The sequence below is a fragment of the Paramisgurnus dabryanus genome, chromosome 9, assembly GCF_030506205.2.
Source record: "Paramisgurnus dabryanus chromosome 9, PD_genome_1.1, whole genome shotgun sequence".
NCBI lineage: Eukaryota > Metazoa > Chordata > Actinopteri > Cypriniformes > Cobitidae > Paramisgurnus > Paramisgurnus dabryanus.
In genome coordinates this window covers 38336526-38355231 of record NC_133345.1, presented here as the reverse complement: position 1 = coordinate 38355231, position 18706 = coordinate 38336526, and the positions used below count along the sequence as shown (strand labels likewise).

Below are 18706 nucleotides of genomic sequence, written 5' to 3'. Positions count from 1 at the left end.
ATCTCTTATGGATCATAATATTTGGATTGCTTTGGTTTTCCTGTGAACATCACCTATGGACCTTAATAAAGAAGAGGCTTGAGATTGTAAAAGGACATAAACGCATGAGGACCCAGTGCGTTCTGACTAACAAACAACAGACTTCTATTATTCCACAAGTGTGTGTTTGCAGACATGTACATTAGTTGCTTATTAAGGTGTGTCCTCCTGGTAGATTATAATGGCCTTTGTTGGGTATAAAAGCAGGTGACCACAAGTCCTGCCTCTCTTATAATCTCTCAAGCGATAGTGAGAGACAAGAGGAGCCATCTCATTTGCTCATCAGATCACCTACAGATTATCCGTCTAAATGACCATTCGATTCAGATGTGTCTGAAACAGGTGCATAGAGTTTATTACTAGACATTAAAAACCTGAAGAAGGTACTGCTGAGAACAGAAGCAACAAGGCTACTACTTTTTTTACTTAATGCCAAACGGATTGCATGTACAGTGTCATTGCTTCTTTGGACTGGTTTCTTGGACTTAACATTCAGTCTTCGCTCCTACTCACAAGCGCAATAACTGATATCTCAGTTGTAACTTTAACCAGAAGATAGTGTTCTGCGCTCGCACTCACCTTGAAACAGGAGCAGCCGAAATGGCTCCTAAAGAAAACTTCATCTCTGTTTGAAAATCAACTTTGTTTGCGGACCACCTTGTGATTATATTAGTAAGCACCACCATGTTTGTGCTGTGCACCATGGTGTTGCTTTCTCTCCACAGCCTGTTTAAAAGACCCAAGATCCTTGAACTCCCAGAACCAGCAGCTGTAGAGGACCCCAAGCAGTCCAGCCCGGATGCAAAACTCGGACGCAGGAAGAGATCCAAACATCCCTGCTATGGAATTTCTGGAGCTCTGCAAAAATCAAAAGTCCACAGGCAGCAGGGTTTTGAAAGCTCTTTGGAAGGGACACTTTGGAAACTAAAGAAAATTAGATCCGCACACGTGGAGAATATTCATGCCAGGAGGAAGTCCGTACAGGTGAGATTGAAAAAAAAATAGATTGGGGGGATCTGGTGGTGCTGCATCTTTCTTAAAGATGTTGTTTGACGTGGCATTTGACAGTCTAGTTCACCAATGGTCTTTGTTTTTGATCGATTTTAAGTTTTTGAGACTGGGGAGATGCCTGTTTTCAAATGTCTGTCTGTGACTAGAATCCCTTCATTTGATCTAAATTGCTTATTGATTTTCTTTTCAGTATTTATGAGTGTTATATTTCTTGATTTAGTGAAACATCAGACAGTGCTTCTAGGTTTAAGCTTGGTTCGCTTTCCATCCAGTTTGTGAAAAATTATTATAAAATATTAAGTACAGTTCATTTAATTGTCTGCGTCTCTCAGGGAATCTAAACTTTTATCCTTGTGTTTCCAGTTTTTGTGCTTTTGCAAAACTGTACACTTTTTCTGTTCTAGTAAGGGATTTATTCATACTGTAGATGTAAATGGCTTGTAAATATCAGCATACTTTCAGTACAGTATACACTGTGATTTTTGTATTACCTGGAATTGTTAAGCATCCCGTCGCTCATACCCAAAAGCCCCCCCCCCCCATTCGAATTGAGGAGGGGGGTAGGGTAGTCCTGGAACTCCTATATGCATTGAGGGACCCCCTATAAAGCACAAAAATATACAATATACATTTTATTTAAATACTACAGGACTACATTTAAAATTCCCATGGTGCACTACCACAAAGTGATAATGTCTATTATTATTGTCCCAATGTCACAATACACTAATCCAAGAAATTTCTGTCAAAAAATAAATGTAAACTCTCAAGTACACCCCAGGCTGTTTTCTAAAGGAATTTACAGGTTGTTAGATTTAGGATTGGGTTAGGGGGTTTAAAAATGTATATAAAAAAGTTTTTAATGTTTTAATAAAAACTATTATTTCATACTAAATTGAGGGGTATAAATAGTTAGGGTTTGAGTTGAGGGTAGTTGGGGGTTTCTCTGATTAAAACGTTGATCTAGGACCAACAAAATTTTTTAATCTAGGATCACATTTTAGTTTGTCTCTATAATGGTGGCATCTCTATAATGGTGGGGAGCTTAGCTAGGGGACCCCCATAATCTTTGAAATAATTTAAACGCTGGCCTGAGGTAGTGCCAGGGGGACCATTTTTTTAAAAACAATAATTCATCATAAATCCTGTTCTATTTAACCTCTAAAAAATAAGTCTACTCACAAACAGCACTACTTTGTAAAATCTAATATGTTTTGTTTAGTTCAAATTCTAAGTTTGAGATTGTTTTATGTCACAAATTTTCTTTTGTGGGGGGCACAGAGATGCATTCTACACTGGGGGGGGACTCGCTGAAAAGTTTGAGAACCACTGCCCAACTGTAGTGTTGTGATGGACGGTTTAGTGAATAAAATCTTGTTAGCGTGCGGTGGATGAGAGGTTATATAACCAGCTCCCTGTCCTCTTCAATCATTATTTCATATACTGTATGCACTCAGTCTGTCATTGTTCCCTGTTCTCAATCTTCTTTACTGTCGCTTGTTTTATTAGAAATCTCTCCTTTTGTAAGATTCACTTGAATTTTAACTTTAGTACTTTGACTTTTATTCATAGTATGTGTTCTAAGTTTGACTTGCCCATGTGCAGTTTTGCTGTGGCATTGCTGGATTATCCTTTAGTTTATCGGGTCAGTTGCGTGTCATTACTAAAAACATGGGTAAAAGTTTTACAACAGTGTTTTGTACGCTTTAAATGTTTTTACAGTCCTTAGGAAATGGTTTCATAACTCTTATCTGTTATTTTATAGAAACTATAAAACAATCGAGCTCAGCTCAACCCTCTAATAAAAAGTGCTTGTTATAGATACAGCTATACATATTTCTGAACTGTGTTTCACAGCACTTGCTCATGTTTGCATTGTAACCCAGTTAGCTCACTCAGGAGCACAATGAGTTTTTGTGTTGTCTCATGGGAGCATCACTACAGAAGAATGATCTTAGTGTAGTTGCAGTAGTTAGTGAGACCACTCAATTAATACACCAATGAGCGAGCGATTACACCCGCTTTGGCCGTCCTACAATGTCTATTTTCAGTCTTTTGTGAGATTTCAGTGCATTAATATGATTTTCCTAGAGCATTATTTTAGAAATGCAAAGGTCATGGGTTCAATCTCAGTGTGCGCACATTGTGATAAAATGTATATCCCGAATGCACCGTAAGTCGTCTTGGCTAAAAGTATCTGCCAAATGCACAAAGAAGAGAAAGAGACTAAATTTTGTGTCACACATGGATTCCTGTATCTCACAGCAAAGGCTGTGGCTTCAAATCCCAGAGGAAACAAATACTGTTAAAAGTATATATTATAAATATAAGTCACTTTTGACATAAGCATCTGCCATGTGAATAAATGTAAATGTTAACAATTTTAATGTGTCGAGCAGAGCGCAAAGCTGCACATTTCAAACAGACACATGTTGGTGTAGTCATTCGAGAAGAGAGCAGCGACACGCAGCATTTACATGCTGAAATATTTATTACATTGCCCTGGGGCGAGCGACAGAGAGAGAGAGAAAGAGCATCGAAAAGGTGGGGAATGAGGGCAGATTCGCAGGGGGCCGTATTGCTGGCTCAGATTCCTCCGTTACCAAGGAACAGCGACGGGAAGAAGAGCGTCTCTGTTAGTACCACTGTGTGTGTGAGAGCGAGCGAGACACAAAGAGAGAGAGAGAGAGAGAGCAGCTAGTGACGGCGCAGCGGAGAGATCGGTTGCATGTGTGTGTCTATGTGAGAGTGAACTATATGTGCTCGTAAACCCTACTAAATGATGGAGGTATGAGAAACGGCAGGAGGCCGCAGGGAGAGAGGTAAGAGAATGTGAGGGTTTTTTTACTCGGACCACATGCATGCCTGTTTCTTGTGAACCTGAACTGTATTGCATAAATGCATAATGCACATGATTGCATTAAATGTTGTCTTTGGAGAAACGCATGCACAACAATAGTGATTGCCTGTCAAAGTGTTTTAATACTGCGGTGATCAGTGCAGGCAAATGTTTTCACACAAGCCTGTGTGATGTTTGGTGCTGATGAGAGATGGAGGGATTTACAGGAGGAGAGAGATGGAGGCATGGAGGATTTTTCTCATTTATGATGGGGGTGGGGAATTTGTGATAAATGTGTCATAAGATTAATGTTTCATGGTCCTGCACATGAAAGAGAGGTTGCATGCGTTTTTAATCCTGCCAGTCTTGCATGTTGCTAGGTTTTTATAGTGATTTAGACAAAGACAGACAGACAGATGGTGAAAGCCGTAGGGGAGTCTACGTGTGAATGATACAGGGATATTAGACAGACAGACACAGGATTCAGGTTCATACTCACCAATGTGACAGACTGTATGTGCACGCATTGTCTGTTATGAATAATTGATGCTATAGACTTATTAATGGTGTTTGTCAGCAGACATAGATGAGAGCTTTTTGTTCGATATGTTAAATTATATGTTTATAAACAGTCACTACCTACTGCATTGCACCATTACAATTGTTATCATATTAACAGATTACATGCAAAGACCTGTGCACACATGCATGCAGTGTTGCTCAGTATATTAACCATTTATTTACCTGTCACCGGTGTGGTACCCTTTCAAAAACTATACGGTTGTGGTGTATGTGTAGCTTAATGGTACATATTAGGACTTTTTTTGAAGGATACTGGGCCAGTGAGAACTTGGATCTATTTTTTTGACATTTTTCTGAGAGTGTAGGAGTTAAACACATGACCCTGGCGTTGTTAGCCCAGTGTAATATCATATATGATTAACACCCATTCAGTTTTGTTTTGTTTTGTTGTAATCCCAATATCTGTGAAGATTGATTTTTTTTTTCATGTTTAGCTTCATGTTTCGATGTAAATAATTTCAAACCTAACAAAAAACAATAAAATAGATGACTTATTATTCTATTGAAAATTGTAGTATGTCAAATTTTAAACCTGATCTCTCTAAGACCTTAAACGCATATAACGCGTCGTAAACCTATAACGTAATTCTATAACGTGTTGAGAATGTACTATTGAAAATGTTTAAGTTCTCATATACAGCATCATGTGGTGTGAATCTAAAATTCAAAACAGATTTTAAAAGCGTGTATGTTGATTGTTTTGACTGCTGTTTTAAGGGAAATCTCTTGTAAGCCAGCTTGTTTCTGGTGATTATAGTGTCTGTTGTAGGATGTGGGTTACAGAACTAAAATAAGAGATGAGCCACTGGGGAGACAGTAAAGCAGAAGTAGGTTAATGAGATTCACACACACTAGCTACAGTATGGTTTCCATTAGAGATGCTTCTTTAAGGATATTTGCAGCCGATACAGGGTACCGATTTCTTGTCGTTTTGATCAGCCGATACCAATGCCCAATACTGATTCCTCAAGGTGAAATGTAAGCTCTTTGATGACTGTAACTTTTAACCTTTTTCTAGATAAAGTAATTCCACAGATGTTGCTTTTTTATATTGTTTGCAGTAATAATTAGGAAGCATATATTATTATTTTAGAGAATAGAGAATCAAATAATTTGCAGATCTCATGATTGAATAATATGCCTTTACTTTTAACAGGCATAAGCCTTATGAAAATAAAATACTTCACAGTATTCATTGTTTGAGTTAAATATACACTGATTCTTAGGGGGCGTGCACACCAAAGCTTTTATGCCTGCGGCTGGCGCATATTTTCAATTGTTTCCATTGGAAGCGCTGTGCTTTTCAAATAAGCCAGCAGCTTGCGTTTTTTTTTCACGCTGAAAACCAGCGCTCGGCGGTTTTTCTGAGCATCGAGAGTTGAAAGAGATTCAACTTTGGGTGAAAAGCTCCGCTCGTCAATGTCAGTTCTCACACGACCGTCCAATCACAGGAGTGGAGGAGGGGCGGGACAAGTATCACAACAACCAACCGGCTCACAGCTCAAGTATCACAGCTACCAAAGCGCTCAGCTGAAGAAACAGCGGGCAATTTTCAGACGCTTTTCAGACGCTTTTAAAAGTTTTGTGTGTGAACAAAAAATATTCAAATTTGAGTGAAAAGTTCAGCTCGTCAATGTCAGTTCTCACACGGCCGTCCAATCACAGTGGAGAAGGGGCGGGACAAATATCACAACAACCAACTGGCGCATCGTACAATGACTGATAAACAAAGCTGAAGAAAACAGGCAAAGAACTGAAAAAAGGCTGGCTTTCGGCATCCACCTGGCGTTTTCGGCCACGTTTAAAAGCTTTGATGTGCACGCCCCCTTTATATTAAAATTAATCAGGTTACTGTAGTTTTAAGACGCGAGAGAGATCTTTTTGCATGAAGATGCAATGTCCGCAATAGATATACATGTTGTATAGATGGGTTGCTCGCCGACGTCACCACTGCTTGAGCGAGCAACCGAGAGGCAGAAAGAAGAGACGTGCCTTGTGTTGTAGGCTAGTAGCGGTGTCTGTAAGTCAAAATGCCAAGGAGTTGTTGCGTGGATAATAGTACCAACAGAGCCAGTACTGGGTGCCTGATGTTAACATACCAGTAGATGCTACTATTACGTTACTAGCCTAACATGATAATTCATATGTATCACAGTAACACTGCAAAAATAAAGACAGAAAAACAGATCCAACTAAAATCAAGTTTTATTTATATACAAACAATTAAGAACGCTTCAATAATTAAGGCTGTTGCAGTAGCGGACCAGCTCACCAATTGTGCTTTCTGCCTCCTGGATGCGCGCGCACCCTGTAATGTTTGAAACCAGCAACCCATCTACACGCTGTTTGATGGGGATGTGAAGACTCGTCGCGTTACTTGTTAGCACGAAACGCGCCCTCATAAAAAATACACATCTCTGTAAAGGCACAGAAAAGCAATCCAAATTTGCAGTTACGGTTTGTAAAAATTCTCACTCTGCGTAAAGATGGTCTCAAATTGCACCCGCATTCAGGAGCCATATGATGACAAAAGTAAATAGAAAGATCGGTTCATGAGATCTGCAAATTTTCGCGAGTACTGATCAAGTCATTTAATGCAATCTATGGCTGATTGATCGGAGCATCTCTAGTTTCACCCTGTTTTTATGCACATTTTTAAGTATCAGATCAGAAACGAGTGATGGAAACGTCAAATTTCTGATAAAAAGCCTTTAATTCGCTGAAAGTTTTTAAGCTTTCTTGAGGTGTTTTTTTATAATGCGAAAAAGAGTAAATGCAAATAATTGGAGATTGAAACCCATATGCTGAATAAATTCTGACATAGCGAAAATTAAACCCACATGATCGTCTGTGTCCGCCGGTGTCTTTCCAGTTCCTCCATAAAATCATGCCTTGTTTGATTTACTGTTGGTAACTAGGCTACCAGTACCAGTTTCATTCACTTAAACAATGACACCTTAAGCCGCATTCATATTACAAGAGACTTTGTCACTGTGTGTCGCTCATCTCAATCAAAGAGGTTGTTAGGAGGCATTTCTAAATCTGGTTGTCAAACAAATGAGTAATGTCCACTCCAGTAGCTGAAGAGAGACGGATGACATTAACACCACTGCTTCGCTGAAGTGATAGAAAGTTGCTCATCATTTGCATAAAGTTAAACTTTTCTCAAATTTGTTGCACGACTGGCCCCATCTGATCACCAATGGTCACCAAGCGGCAAGCGCCAAGCTTCCATTGAAATCAAGGAGATTGTGTTGCACTGCTACTGCTTGTTGCTGCAAATGTGAATGAGGCTTTTTTTGCGAATTTTGAAAAAGGTTTGCTTCACTGTGTCCATAATAGCCCCATACCCTTATATAGTGCTCTATTTGAGGGAACATCCCTTTTTACTGGGGTCCGAAATCATAGTGGACATTATTGGAATCATAGTGGACATTATTGGAATCATAGTGGACATTATTGCAATCAATCCTATAATCACTCGATGTACACACAACGTCTAGCTGCTACACTTCACTGTGAAGCAATTGACAAATTAACTATTGCGTCTCGACACACGATCGCGCCTGCAGTGCTCCCGGCAATGGGTTTTTCACTCATTTTCATTCACTCATTCAAGTGGACTACATTTAATGTAGTAAATAGTGAATGAGGATATGGGGGGCCTATTTCGAACCGGGCTTGTATTAGTGTGCTGCTAGAGAAGGTAAAACCATGCCGTTTACCATCAGTTTCATCATAACGCTTCCCAGTCCATAAAATTGCCATCGATTAACGGCTAGACTAAAAAACATCATGCACAAACAGGCAATGAAATGATTATCTCAGGTGTGGTATTTCATCAGGTTAATCTGTTGTATAAAGTTCTCAGGAGACCAGCTGATGCTCTGCTGAAACATCAGAACAACCTGAGTGTTGTTTTACTGATGAGCGAGCGTAACTCGACCTTGGGGAGGAGAGAGAGAGAGAGATAAAGAGGCTGTTTGGTAGTTTGGATGTCATAATGTTGTGGCGTTTACTGTGGCTTCTGTTAGATAATCATAAGCGTTTTTGTTATATGCATAAGATCTCTCTGTACACCCCTAGGAGTGTTTAAGGGATAGTTCACCTTAAAATTAAAATTCTATCATCATTTGTTTTAAACCTGTATGAATTTCTTTTTTCTGATGAACACAAAAGAAGATATTTTGAGAAATTATTGTAAACACACAGCAGATATTGGCCATTGACTTCCATAGTAGGACAAAATAATTTGGAAGTGTATTGTGATAAATGATGGTAAGCTCACAGTTGATGATGGTAACCATTTAAATTTCATCATATTTTTTATTCCTACTATGGAAGTCAATGGTCACTATCTGCTGTGTGTTTACAATCATTTCTCAAAATATCTTATTTTGTGTTAATCAGAAAAAAGAAATTCATACAGGTTTAGAACAACATGAGGGTGAGTAAATGATGACAGAATTTTTATTTTAAAGTGAACTATCCCTTTAAGTCTGTTGTTGGTGTTTATTGCTCCATCTGGTGGGCAATTTATGAAAATGAATGTTTTATTGAACCTTTGTTGAGAGACTTCAACAGTTTGTGGTTATTTTAATGGTACATTCAGTTTGAGGCAAAAGTGTGTCATGTAGTCTACATTCAGTGGCCCCAAAAGTATTTAGACTCGAAAGCTACACTTATAATAAGGTCATTACTTAAAAAAATTAAATATTAAACTAAGTTTGCAAACATGACCACGGTTTAGGACTGCATGGTATTGAAGGAAAATGCCATATGTGATAACTTAAAATAATGCGATTAATATTGGTTGTAAAATTTATTTTAATGATATTTAAATATATTTAAAAACTATTTTTACATTATTTCTAGTAAAAGATATCATCAGTTTCTCTCCTTTCTGCATCCACCTAAAACTTTGACTATACATAACTTTTTTTAAGTATTAACATCAATCATCAGCTGTTGCAAACCATCGCAATATGCAAATTTTCTGTATATTTTGCGGCCCTGCTGCTGTTTGTTATGTAAACCTCAGCGACAGAATCGAGTGAAAGTGCTGTGAAGGTGTAAAGCGCAGGCCTGTGATTGGATCAGTCCAAACCGTCCAGTCTGCCTTCACAGGGAAAGAGGTCATACACTGAGCGCTTAAAGGATTATGGGTAAAATATGCTTGATGTAAGCTGTTGTATCTCAGCAGAGGGAGGTGAAGATGCAGGAAGTCTTCACTAATCTATTAGTGAACTTGTATTCCTTTTGCTTTCATCAATATAAACATTTCATGAACATCAACATGAGGACTTGAAGGAGTCAATCGATGCTTGTTTGATTGTAGACCTGTAGAGAGATGTTGGCTTGGATGGGATCACTTGTTAACAGGGGCTGGCTGGAGCGAGACCGGGATCGTTCCATGCATCCTCAGGATCGCAGGAAAGCAACATTCCCGGTACAACAGAAATATGGGTTGGTAGGATAAGTCAGGTGTAGTGTGACATTGTAAGAGTTTTTTACAGTAGTACATTCACAGTTTGTGGAAGCAATATCTTCAGCAGCACATTTTATTCATTTCCAATAAAATATGCATGCGTGTGCGAAATAATAACAAACAAACACCACAAGAGGCTGTACAAGTGCATTTGTGATAATGAACTGGTTCTGTCATTAGATTGGTGATCGTGAATACTGTTTTATTTTTTGAGCAGATGGGCTTTGTTTGTACAGGAGACTGTAAAGGTTATATATAGTATAGTGCCTCACTGTGCAGTATGCAGGTGCTTGTGTTGTCTGTATGCAAGGACTTTAATCCTAGTGTGTACTGTGGCTGCTCTGCTGTAATCTAATTAACATTGGTTATATGTTAACAATACTACATTCTCATATTACTCATACTTTGCTGTAATATTATTTCTAAATGACCGTGTTAAGACAAATATACCTGCAATTATCACCCATATGAAAATAAAACTTTTGAATCTTGACCAGATGCTGACAATGTAGGATGCTACTGTTGTAAAGTTTATTTTTAGCAAATTTTTCAAAATGGTATGTAGTGCAATAGCATTGTACAGTGTATCCATCAGTAATGCAGACCCTGTGTAAAATATTTATGATCCCACATGGAAAAAACATATATAAACATATATGTTTCAATATAGGTTTTGATATAGGTTTTACATATATGTGACATATATAAAATTGGCCGTTTTCCTATATTATATGTACATATATGTACATATATGCACATATATGTTAACCTATATATTGGTAAAATTATTAAAATCTGTAGCTGCTAATAAATTAAACATAAATAAAGGTCCAACCAATGACAGTCTGCACCTGCAGGAGCCAGGATTCAAACCTCCAACCTTCCGATCACCAAAAAAAATGCAATCCCACGTGCCACTGCTGGGATTCGAACCTCCAACCTTCCGATCATTAGACAACTCGCTTTACCATCTGCACTACTGTCGCTGTTAAATAACACTGAACAGTAGCTATTAAATTAAACCATTTTGTTATACATGTCCTAGACAGATCTTGTAAATGTTTTAAATGTGCAGACATCATAACTTTATTTAATAATTCACATAATTTATGGCCTGTATATGCACATATATGCACCTCAATTTTGCATATATGCAGCATATATATTATCATATATGTGCATATATGCTGTATATGTGCAGCATATATGTGCATATTAGCTGCATATATGCTGTATATATGTGCATATATGCTGTATATGTGCTGCATATATGTGCATATTAGCTGCATATATGTTTCATATATGCGCATATATGCTGTATATATGCAGCATATATGTGCATATAAGCTGCATATAGGTTTCATATATGCACATATATCCACATATAGGTTCTTTCCATGTGGGATGTTTCAACTGAAAGAGTGTGTTTGTATTTATAGGCTTTAAATTTAAACTGAAAATCAGTATGGTGGTTAAAATGGTGGTCTTAGTTTTATTTTCCAGTGCTTTTTGTTGCTCAGCCTTACAAGAATTTTGTCTGTGTCCACAGCCGGTCCAGCGGTACAGTGCGGGTCTGCTCGGCCCTGCGGTCATGTACGGCACACGAAAGACCTGGGACGTCGGCCACACCCCCTGCCTGCAGGAACTTTGGAACACAGACCTCTCATTGGACGGTAAGCACTATCACATGGGTCGACTTAAAAACCGGTGTGGCAGCATTTTTTTAAAGGATAGTTTAAATATTTGTATGAGTGTTCGAGAGCGAGAGAGAAAGAGAGAGAGAGCGAGAGAGAGAGACGTACAGAATGTGTGCATAGGAGAGCTTTCGCTCACTTAGTCCTCAAGAAAGGACAGAGCAACATTTTCGGACTGAATGGAAACAACAGGCACTCTGTCCAGGTACAGACGGGTACATTTCTAGAAACAAGAAGGGGGGCTCGAAGACTAGGACGTGTGTGTAGCTGTGTTTTTTGCATGGGACAATATAGCAGGCAAGCAATTGTGTGAGAAACAATGAGCAAAAATACTATAAAGAGGTAAGTGCGAGAGCAAAACAGTGAGATGTTGTGGAAAATGCTGCAGATTGCAGTTGTGTGTTATTTGCAGTAATGCAGGGACAGATTTGCATTCAGTGTTTCGACCTTCTGTGTCATTGTAAACCGCATTGGTGCAAGACTGTTCGTCTCATCAGCGTGTCTGTCTGAAATACGGGACAAAGCCCTGATTGTTTTCCTTAAATAAGGTTCGGGACCGGTATGAGATCCAGGTTAATATATCACCCGCAGGAGGCTGTTATCTTGTATCTTATCTTGCTTTACTGGTTTCCATGGTACTCAGAGGACCCTGGGACTTGTTTATCAAGGAACGGAGAGAATGAGATTGAGAAATATAGATACCTGGTTAAGAAAGTACTGTGGTATGCAGTAGTGCACATTGAATGCATTAAATGCACATTTGAGTTAATACTTTATTTACTTCTGAAATATGATAAGTTGTCTATTGTGGTATCTATTCACGATAAAGTGAAACTTTATTTAAAAAAAATTGTGATCTGTGCCCTTACAGCAAGTTCTCTGGATATACTGATGAGTGATGGTGAGGAGGAGAACTCCTTCCTCTCATTGCCTGACTCAGTCCTTCAGCGCCATTGTTTAACCTCTGACCTCTCTGAAACGGCCACCTCAGAACAACAACAACTCCTGATACAAGTATGCTCCACTTTCAAATATTATCCTCATAATGCATTGGTTTGTCTTTTGTGTGACTCTGCCTGTGAAAACCCAGCTAAAGTCATTCAGGTTGTAATTTACTAATTTATAAAATCATTCTATGAAAATATAACCTTGATATCTTTAATATTGACTAAGATTGTGTTGAAATCAATGTGAAATCAAACTTTGATGCTCCTAATCTCATATATGGGACTTTAGCCTGGATTTCACAGACAGGGTCACATATACATGTTCAAAAAAAACTAAATCCCACCAGAAAATGTAAAAGTAGTTAAAGGGATAGTTCACCCAAAATGAAAATTCTGTCATCATTTAATCACCCTTATATTGTATCAAACCTATATAAATTTATTGGTTCTGCTGAACACAAAGGAAGAAATTTGTAATGAAGCAGGAAACAAATACTACAATGGAAGTCAATGGTGCTCAAAAACGATTTGGTTACAATTATTTTTCTGCTGAACACAAAATAAGATATTTTAAGGTAAAGAAATGTATACACACAATGGTGATTAATGACAGAATTTTCATTTTTGGGTGAAGTATACATTTAAGCGGTTATTGTAACCTGTATATGAATGAAAGTAAGATTTCAGAGCTATTCATCAATGAAATGTAATATCCGTCTGTCCCTCACATGTGAGTGCATTGGCTCAGAAGATTTGAATGTCCAGTGTCTGTAAAGTATCTTGTGTGATCTGTTTTCTAGATAATTGGGTTTTATAGGGTTAATAAGAGGCAGCTCTGCCTGTTTGTTCTGTATTTAAACAATGTTATCAGCTGTAGGGTTTCTCAGCTGAACTGGTTGCTCAGGGGAAATGACCCTGTGCGCTGTATGTTTATTATATGATTCCCTTAGCACAGTAGCTACAGGACAAATCATGTTTTACTTGGTTTCTTTAATAAATGGTGTGCCATTTGCTCATTCAGTTTCACTGATACTGTTTCAGTGTTTGCAATACACTTAAGAGAGATGTTCATTTATGTTTATGGTTGAGAGGTGATCCATATCCTTGTCTTTAAGAAACCAAAACATTCCTATTTTTGACAAGGCATTCTTTCCAGAGGTCATTTAGTCACTAGCCAGACCAATAAACAAACACAGACCAGAAGTTAACATGGCTGTGTGTGTGTGTGTGTGTGTACGATGAAATCGTCTATAGACAGTGGCTGCGTCCGAAACCGCCTACTTTCATATTATATAGCAGGCGAAAAGCTTAGGGCAAGGCACGTAGTATTTCCAAATTCATAGTATTTAAAAAACATCAGGCGAAAAGTACCCGAATGACTGCTATAACTATTTCCATCATGATCCCAAAGTGTTCGATGGACACGTGATCCCTGAGAGAGGAGTTAACCAACAAAGAAGACGATGGAGGGGTGTTGCCCAAAAGTGTTAACGTGGCTCTCTTCAAATGCATATATTAAACGGCTCCCCCTTGTGGTTAAATCGTACTTGTTTAACGTCATTTCAATTAACGACTAAGGGCCTGTTTACACACGAACGCTCGAGGGTGAAAACGTAAAAATATTTTATCGGATTTGCCTTTCGTTTACACGGCGAGGGCTTAAAAACGCAAAAAGTGAAACCACCATCCAGAGTGGAAATCTTAAAAATGATCTACCGCCGCATTCTCGTCTAAAGAGTAAAAACGCAAAAGTCTGCTCACTGTGGCTCTCGTCGAGAACGCGTTTATGTCACAGGCATGCGCCAGTTCAGGAAAATAACAACAAAAATGTGGGATTATTTCCATAGGTCGGACCTTCAAGTTGCCATAGCAGCTCTTATAAATATACAAGAGTCTTTCCAGCAGTTGTACGAAATATTTACAGCTAGTATTACTGATCAGAGAAGGCGCATTAATTACCTCAGTCAAACTGTCAAAGCGCCAATTCGTCGGAGGCAAACCAGAAAGCTTTGGACGAGACCTGGGAGATCCAGGAAGAAGGTTGTACGCAGGCACACAGACTTGGTTTTTGTTGTGTGTCAGTGCTTCACATTGCCACCTAGCCACCTGGAGTGCATACTACATAGAATATCACATATTTTTCGTCACCATATGCACGCAGATTTCCCCCTCAGAATGCTCGTATAAATGCGGAATTAAAAGTAATAACGCAATGCCACTTTTGCGTTTTCTTTTCAGATCGTTTCCATGTAAACATAGCCTAACTTGTTATGATAGCATCTACTGTATCAACATGGCGGATGTAGTATGCCCGAATTCATTCATTCATACTATCCATATTTTTTACTATATGGTAGGGGTGGCCAATATGGGAAAAAATTTCATATCAATATATATTAAGGAAAATCACGATTTTATCACGGTTCTTTTTCATGTTGTTTTTTTTAAAGACTATTTTGCCATTACTGAGCCTATACAGCCATACTAATGCCCCCATTTAAAAATGCAGTCCTCCAAGGTAACAAAATACATACGTGTACAACAGCGCATGCGCGAGAAAATATTTAGACAGAACGCTCCACTACAAACAATTTCACAAAGGAAATAGACAGCATTTGCACACTAACTATAATTTTTTTCTTTTTTTTTTTCACTTCTTCCAAGAACAGAAAGCTTTAGCGCATTTTCATCACCATAATGTTTAATTCATGTTCTTTGTTTTCTTGATGTTTGTTCTAAACTTTGTTTGCAATGGTGGATAGGCTATTTTTCTTCACTTATGCTAAATTTTTTAATGTAACGTAAATGTCGCAAATCAGTGCTGCCCTAACGGCCTGGTAGAGTAATAAATTAAATAAGAAATCATTTGTATTGCGTATGTGTCAAACACGGCCATCCAAGCGTAGCCGCGATGAGTATACTTTGAAGTGCCGAACACGGACACAAGGTATACACGGCCCTCAACTCGCCTTCATGTAGTGTGCGCCTCAGTTTGATGCGTACTTGCACTTGTCGCGTACTTGTAGGCACGATACAATGATATGTCATGGATATAATGATAGATCATGGAGACATTTTCATTCATTTTCGTTCACAATCATAATTCATCTAATTCAGTACAGACTGTCACAGTATGCGCTTTAGACAACAGCCGGTTTCATTGAGCGCACCGGCATTGTTGTGGTTACGCGCCTGAACCGAAGTGAACTTCCAGTGTGTATTTATCTATCAGTCTGGCTAGTGGCTAAACTGATGTCTGAAACAAATACCTTAAAATAAATAATGTTTTGTTTTGTAATTTCAGTTTGTTACATTGTTTAAAGTAAACATTTGGGAGAAAAAAACTATTGTGTTGAATATCAGTAATAAGATTTTCAATATAACATCCATTGTACTAAATTTAGCAATTGGATTTGCATAACATGTTTGATATTTTAGGAAAACAGTTCCCTTCCCTTTGATCTCCAAGCCTGGGTAAACATCTCTGAAATACTGAGACCTGTGCTTGTGGAGTTTTGTATAGATGTTTTTCAACGCTTTGACGCATTCCCAACACAATAGTTTTGACCGGGGATAGCTTATTGTGTCCATCACCAGATCTTTCTGCATTCACCAAACTGTGTCACCTGTTGAATGGCCAGTGAATCATGAATCAGCCACCAGATTTTTCCATCGTACTCGATTTTTGCATCTGTATGTGGACGTTTTGATCTGTGATTAGTATTTAAGGGCACACGCACATAAGTATTTAAGAGAGGTGAATTGGTAACACTGCTTTGTTTTTCGTCATTTGATGTGAAGCTTTGTTGTGTTGTGTTGCGTGTCATCCATCAATGTCACCTGCTGTCATGCTGCTTTTCTTCTCATGCTTTTCTACTTCACTCCTCTGCTTTTCATTTCCTCTTTGGTTTTCCTTCGGTTTCTTTTCACCGGGTTCTCACCGTCTCACCTGTACAGAAGGTTACTTTGTCCTGTTCCTGGACGTCTGCCTATGTAATTCACTCTGATTTTTACTTTGTGCTTGGCTGTGTGCCGCTGTACTTGTTCTCATGTCCTCTTAGCTTAGCGTACTGCATGTATTACATTCTGTTATGTTTATAGTCCCACCCTGTTTGCTTTAATATTTCAAATAGTGCTTCTCTAGATATTCAATTTGCTAAAGGCAACGTCTACTAGGTAAATACATTTAGTTTTAGTCATCAGTACAAACCCCTTATAAAACTTTTGTGGATTTAAAGGAATAGCTTACTTAGAAATTACAATTCAATCAACATTTACTCAATTTCATGTTGTTTTCAACCTTTGTTTTTTTTTTGAAAGCTGAAAAGCCTTTTAAACGTTTCTTGTCTCAGTTATTATCCCAAGTTTCATTTTCAGTCATTCCTGTAGACTTCCTTTTTAAATTCCTTCCTGCTTATCCGCTTACGTTTCTCATGTATTACGTGTTGCACCACAGCTGACAGTGAGTTTCATTTACGCTCGTCTTTTGTGTTTTTTGTGCAGACGTTACAGGAACGGGTTTGTGAGTTTCAGGCACGCCTGCGCAGTGAAGACGCTGCTAAACGACTTTTGCTAGAGAGCCTGCAGACACACGACCAGCTCAACCAACAACATTCATCCAGTAACCAAGAACCTTACGAGGGACCCAGACTGCAGAGCAGTCAGCTCAACCAAGCTGTTTCACCTGCAGGTAAGATACACAAACTGTGGTCGACCTACAGAAGGCTATAAATTATTACCAATTATAAAAATATTTATATTGTAAATCATTTAGTTTAGACCAGTGGTCTCCAACATGGTGCCTGCGGGTTCTTTTGACTTATTTTATGTATAATAACCTTTTAAACAATGATAAAACATATCAACAAGGTTAAATCAATAATTTAAAAAAAATGTTTTGAGCAGACTATATCAAAAAAGTAGCCCTCCAGATTGTTTTATCCGTTGTGATATCCCTTGCCTCCCAAAATTTTGGAGACCCCTGTGCTAGACGTTCTCTATGCAAGTATATGATTGCAGTCGTGTCTAAATTGCGTTTTGACACAGGTACCCATTGCATTACGGGAAAATGTATTCCCTTTTATTAACATGATTTCATAGATTATTGGAACAAAAGTGGCTCACAGTTATTCATTTCAGTTTGTGTGTACCGTGGGAATCGAACCCATGACCTTTGTGTTGCTAAGCTCGGATGACATGTGTAGCTAGCTACCTTAAAGGGATAATTCACCCAAAAATGAAAATTCGGTCATCATTTACTCACCGTCACTTTGTTACAAACCTGTATACATTTATTTGTTCTGCTGAACACAAAGGAAGATATTTTGATCAATGTTTGTTACCAAACCTTTTTAAGCACCATTGACTTCCACACTGTTTTTTCCTACTATGAAAGTCAATGGTGCTTCTGTTTCCTGCGTCATTACAAATATGTGTAGCCTTAATAATTCGTACATTTTCATCGGAACAACATGGGGGTGAATAAATAATGACAGATTTTCCATTTTTGGTTAAATTATATAACATTTTGTTTGAGAACAACTCTGTCACCCCCTAGTGTTGTTACAGAGTAATTACGCAGAACACAATAGGATTATACACATGAGATTCAGATTAATGTTTGCGTACTTTTGTGTCAAGTTTCTTTCTGCTCTTATGTTTTTTTCTGTAGGTGCAAGGGCCTCTAATTCTTTAAATCCGAAGCTTGTGGAAGTAAACCAGGTTCCATCAAAGGAGCGACTCCAAAAAGACGAGGGGGAACAACTTGCTCTCATCACGGGGCTACGCACACAGGTGTGTTACACACAAAGGAGTACTCGGTCTTTTTAGGCAGATCATTTACGTTCCCTGCCGCTTGTGAAGCGTGACCTTTTGTACATTGATATTCATTGTTTCTGTCGGATCGGATGAGGGCAGATCTGTATCTCACGAGGGTTGATATGCGAGTCTTGCTGATTTAATGGTATTTACTGGTGGTTTTGTAGGTCAGGGAGCTGGAGGAGAAACTAGTGGATCAGAAGCAGGAGGTGGAGAGACTGCGCTCTGAGCTGGTGAGATACAGCGAGGATTTATCAAGAATAGGGTTGCATTTCATTTCGTGCCTTAT

The 18706-nt window shown here is 38.5% G+C and overlaps 1 protein-coding gene across 10 annotated transcripts in view; it reads left to right on the top strand.

Annotated features, from left to right (window-relative positions):
* kifc3 (kinesin family member C3) overlaps positions 1 to 18706 on the top strand; it is a 47186-nt gene that overhangs the window by 11599 nt on the left and 16881 nt on the right. The window contains exons 1-7 of one of the 10 annotated variants that reach the window (XM_065260445.2): positions 526 to 1023; positions 11509 to 11632; positions 12525 to 12667; positions 17104 to 17290; positions 18272 to 18287; positions 18318 to 18393; positions 18585 to 18650. In XM_065260445.2, the coding sequence (XP_065116517.2) occupies positions 724 to 1023; positions 11509 to 11632; positions 12525 to 12667; positions 17104 to 17290; positions 18272 to 18287; positions 18318 to 18393; positions 18585 to 18650 (912 nt within the window). In that variant the 5' untranslated portion in view covers positions 526 to 723. Of the gene's footprint in view, positions 1 to 524; positions 1024 to 3659; positions 3883 to 11508; positions 11633 to 11712; positions 11996 to 12524; positions 12668 to 17103; positions 17291 to 18271; positions 18394 to 18584; positions 18651 to 18706 lie in introns of those variants that run through there. The other 9 variants (XM_065260444.2, XM_065260447.2, XM_065260448.2 and 6 more) reach the window with 9 other exon arrangements.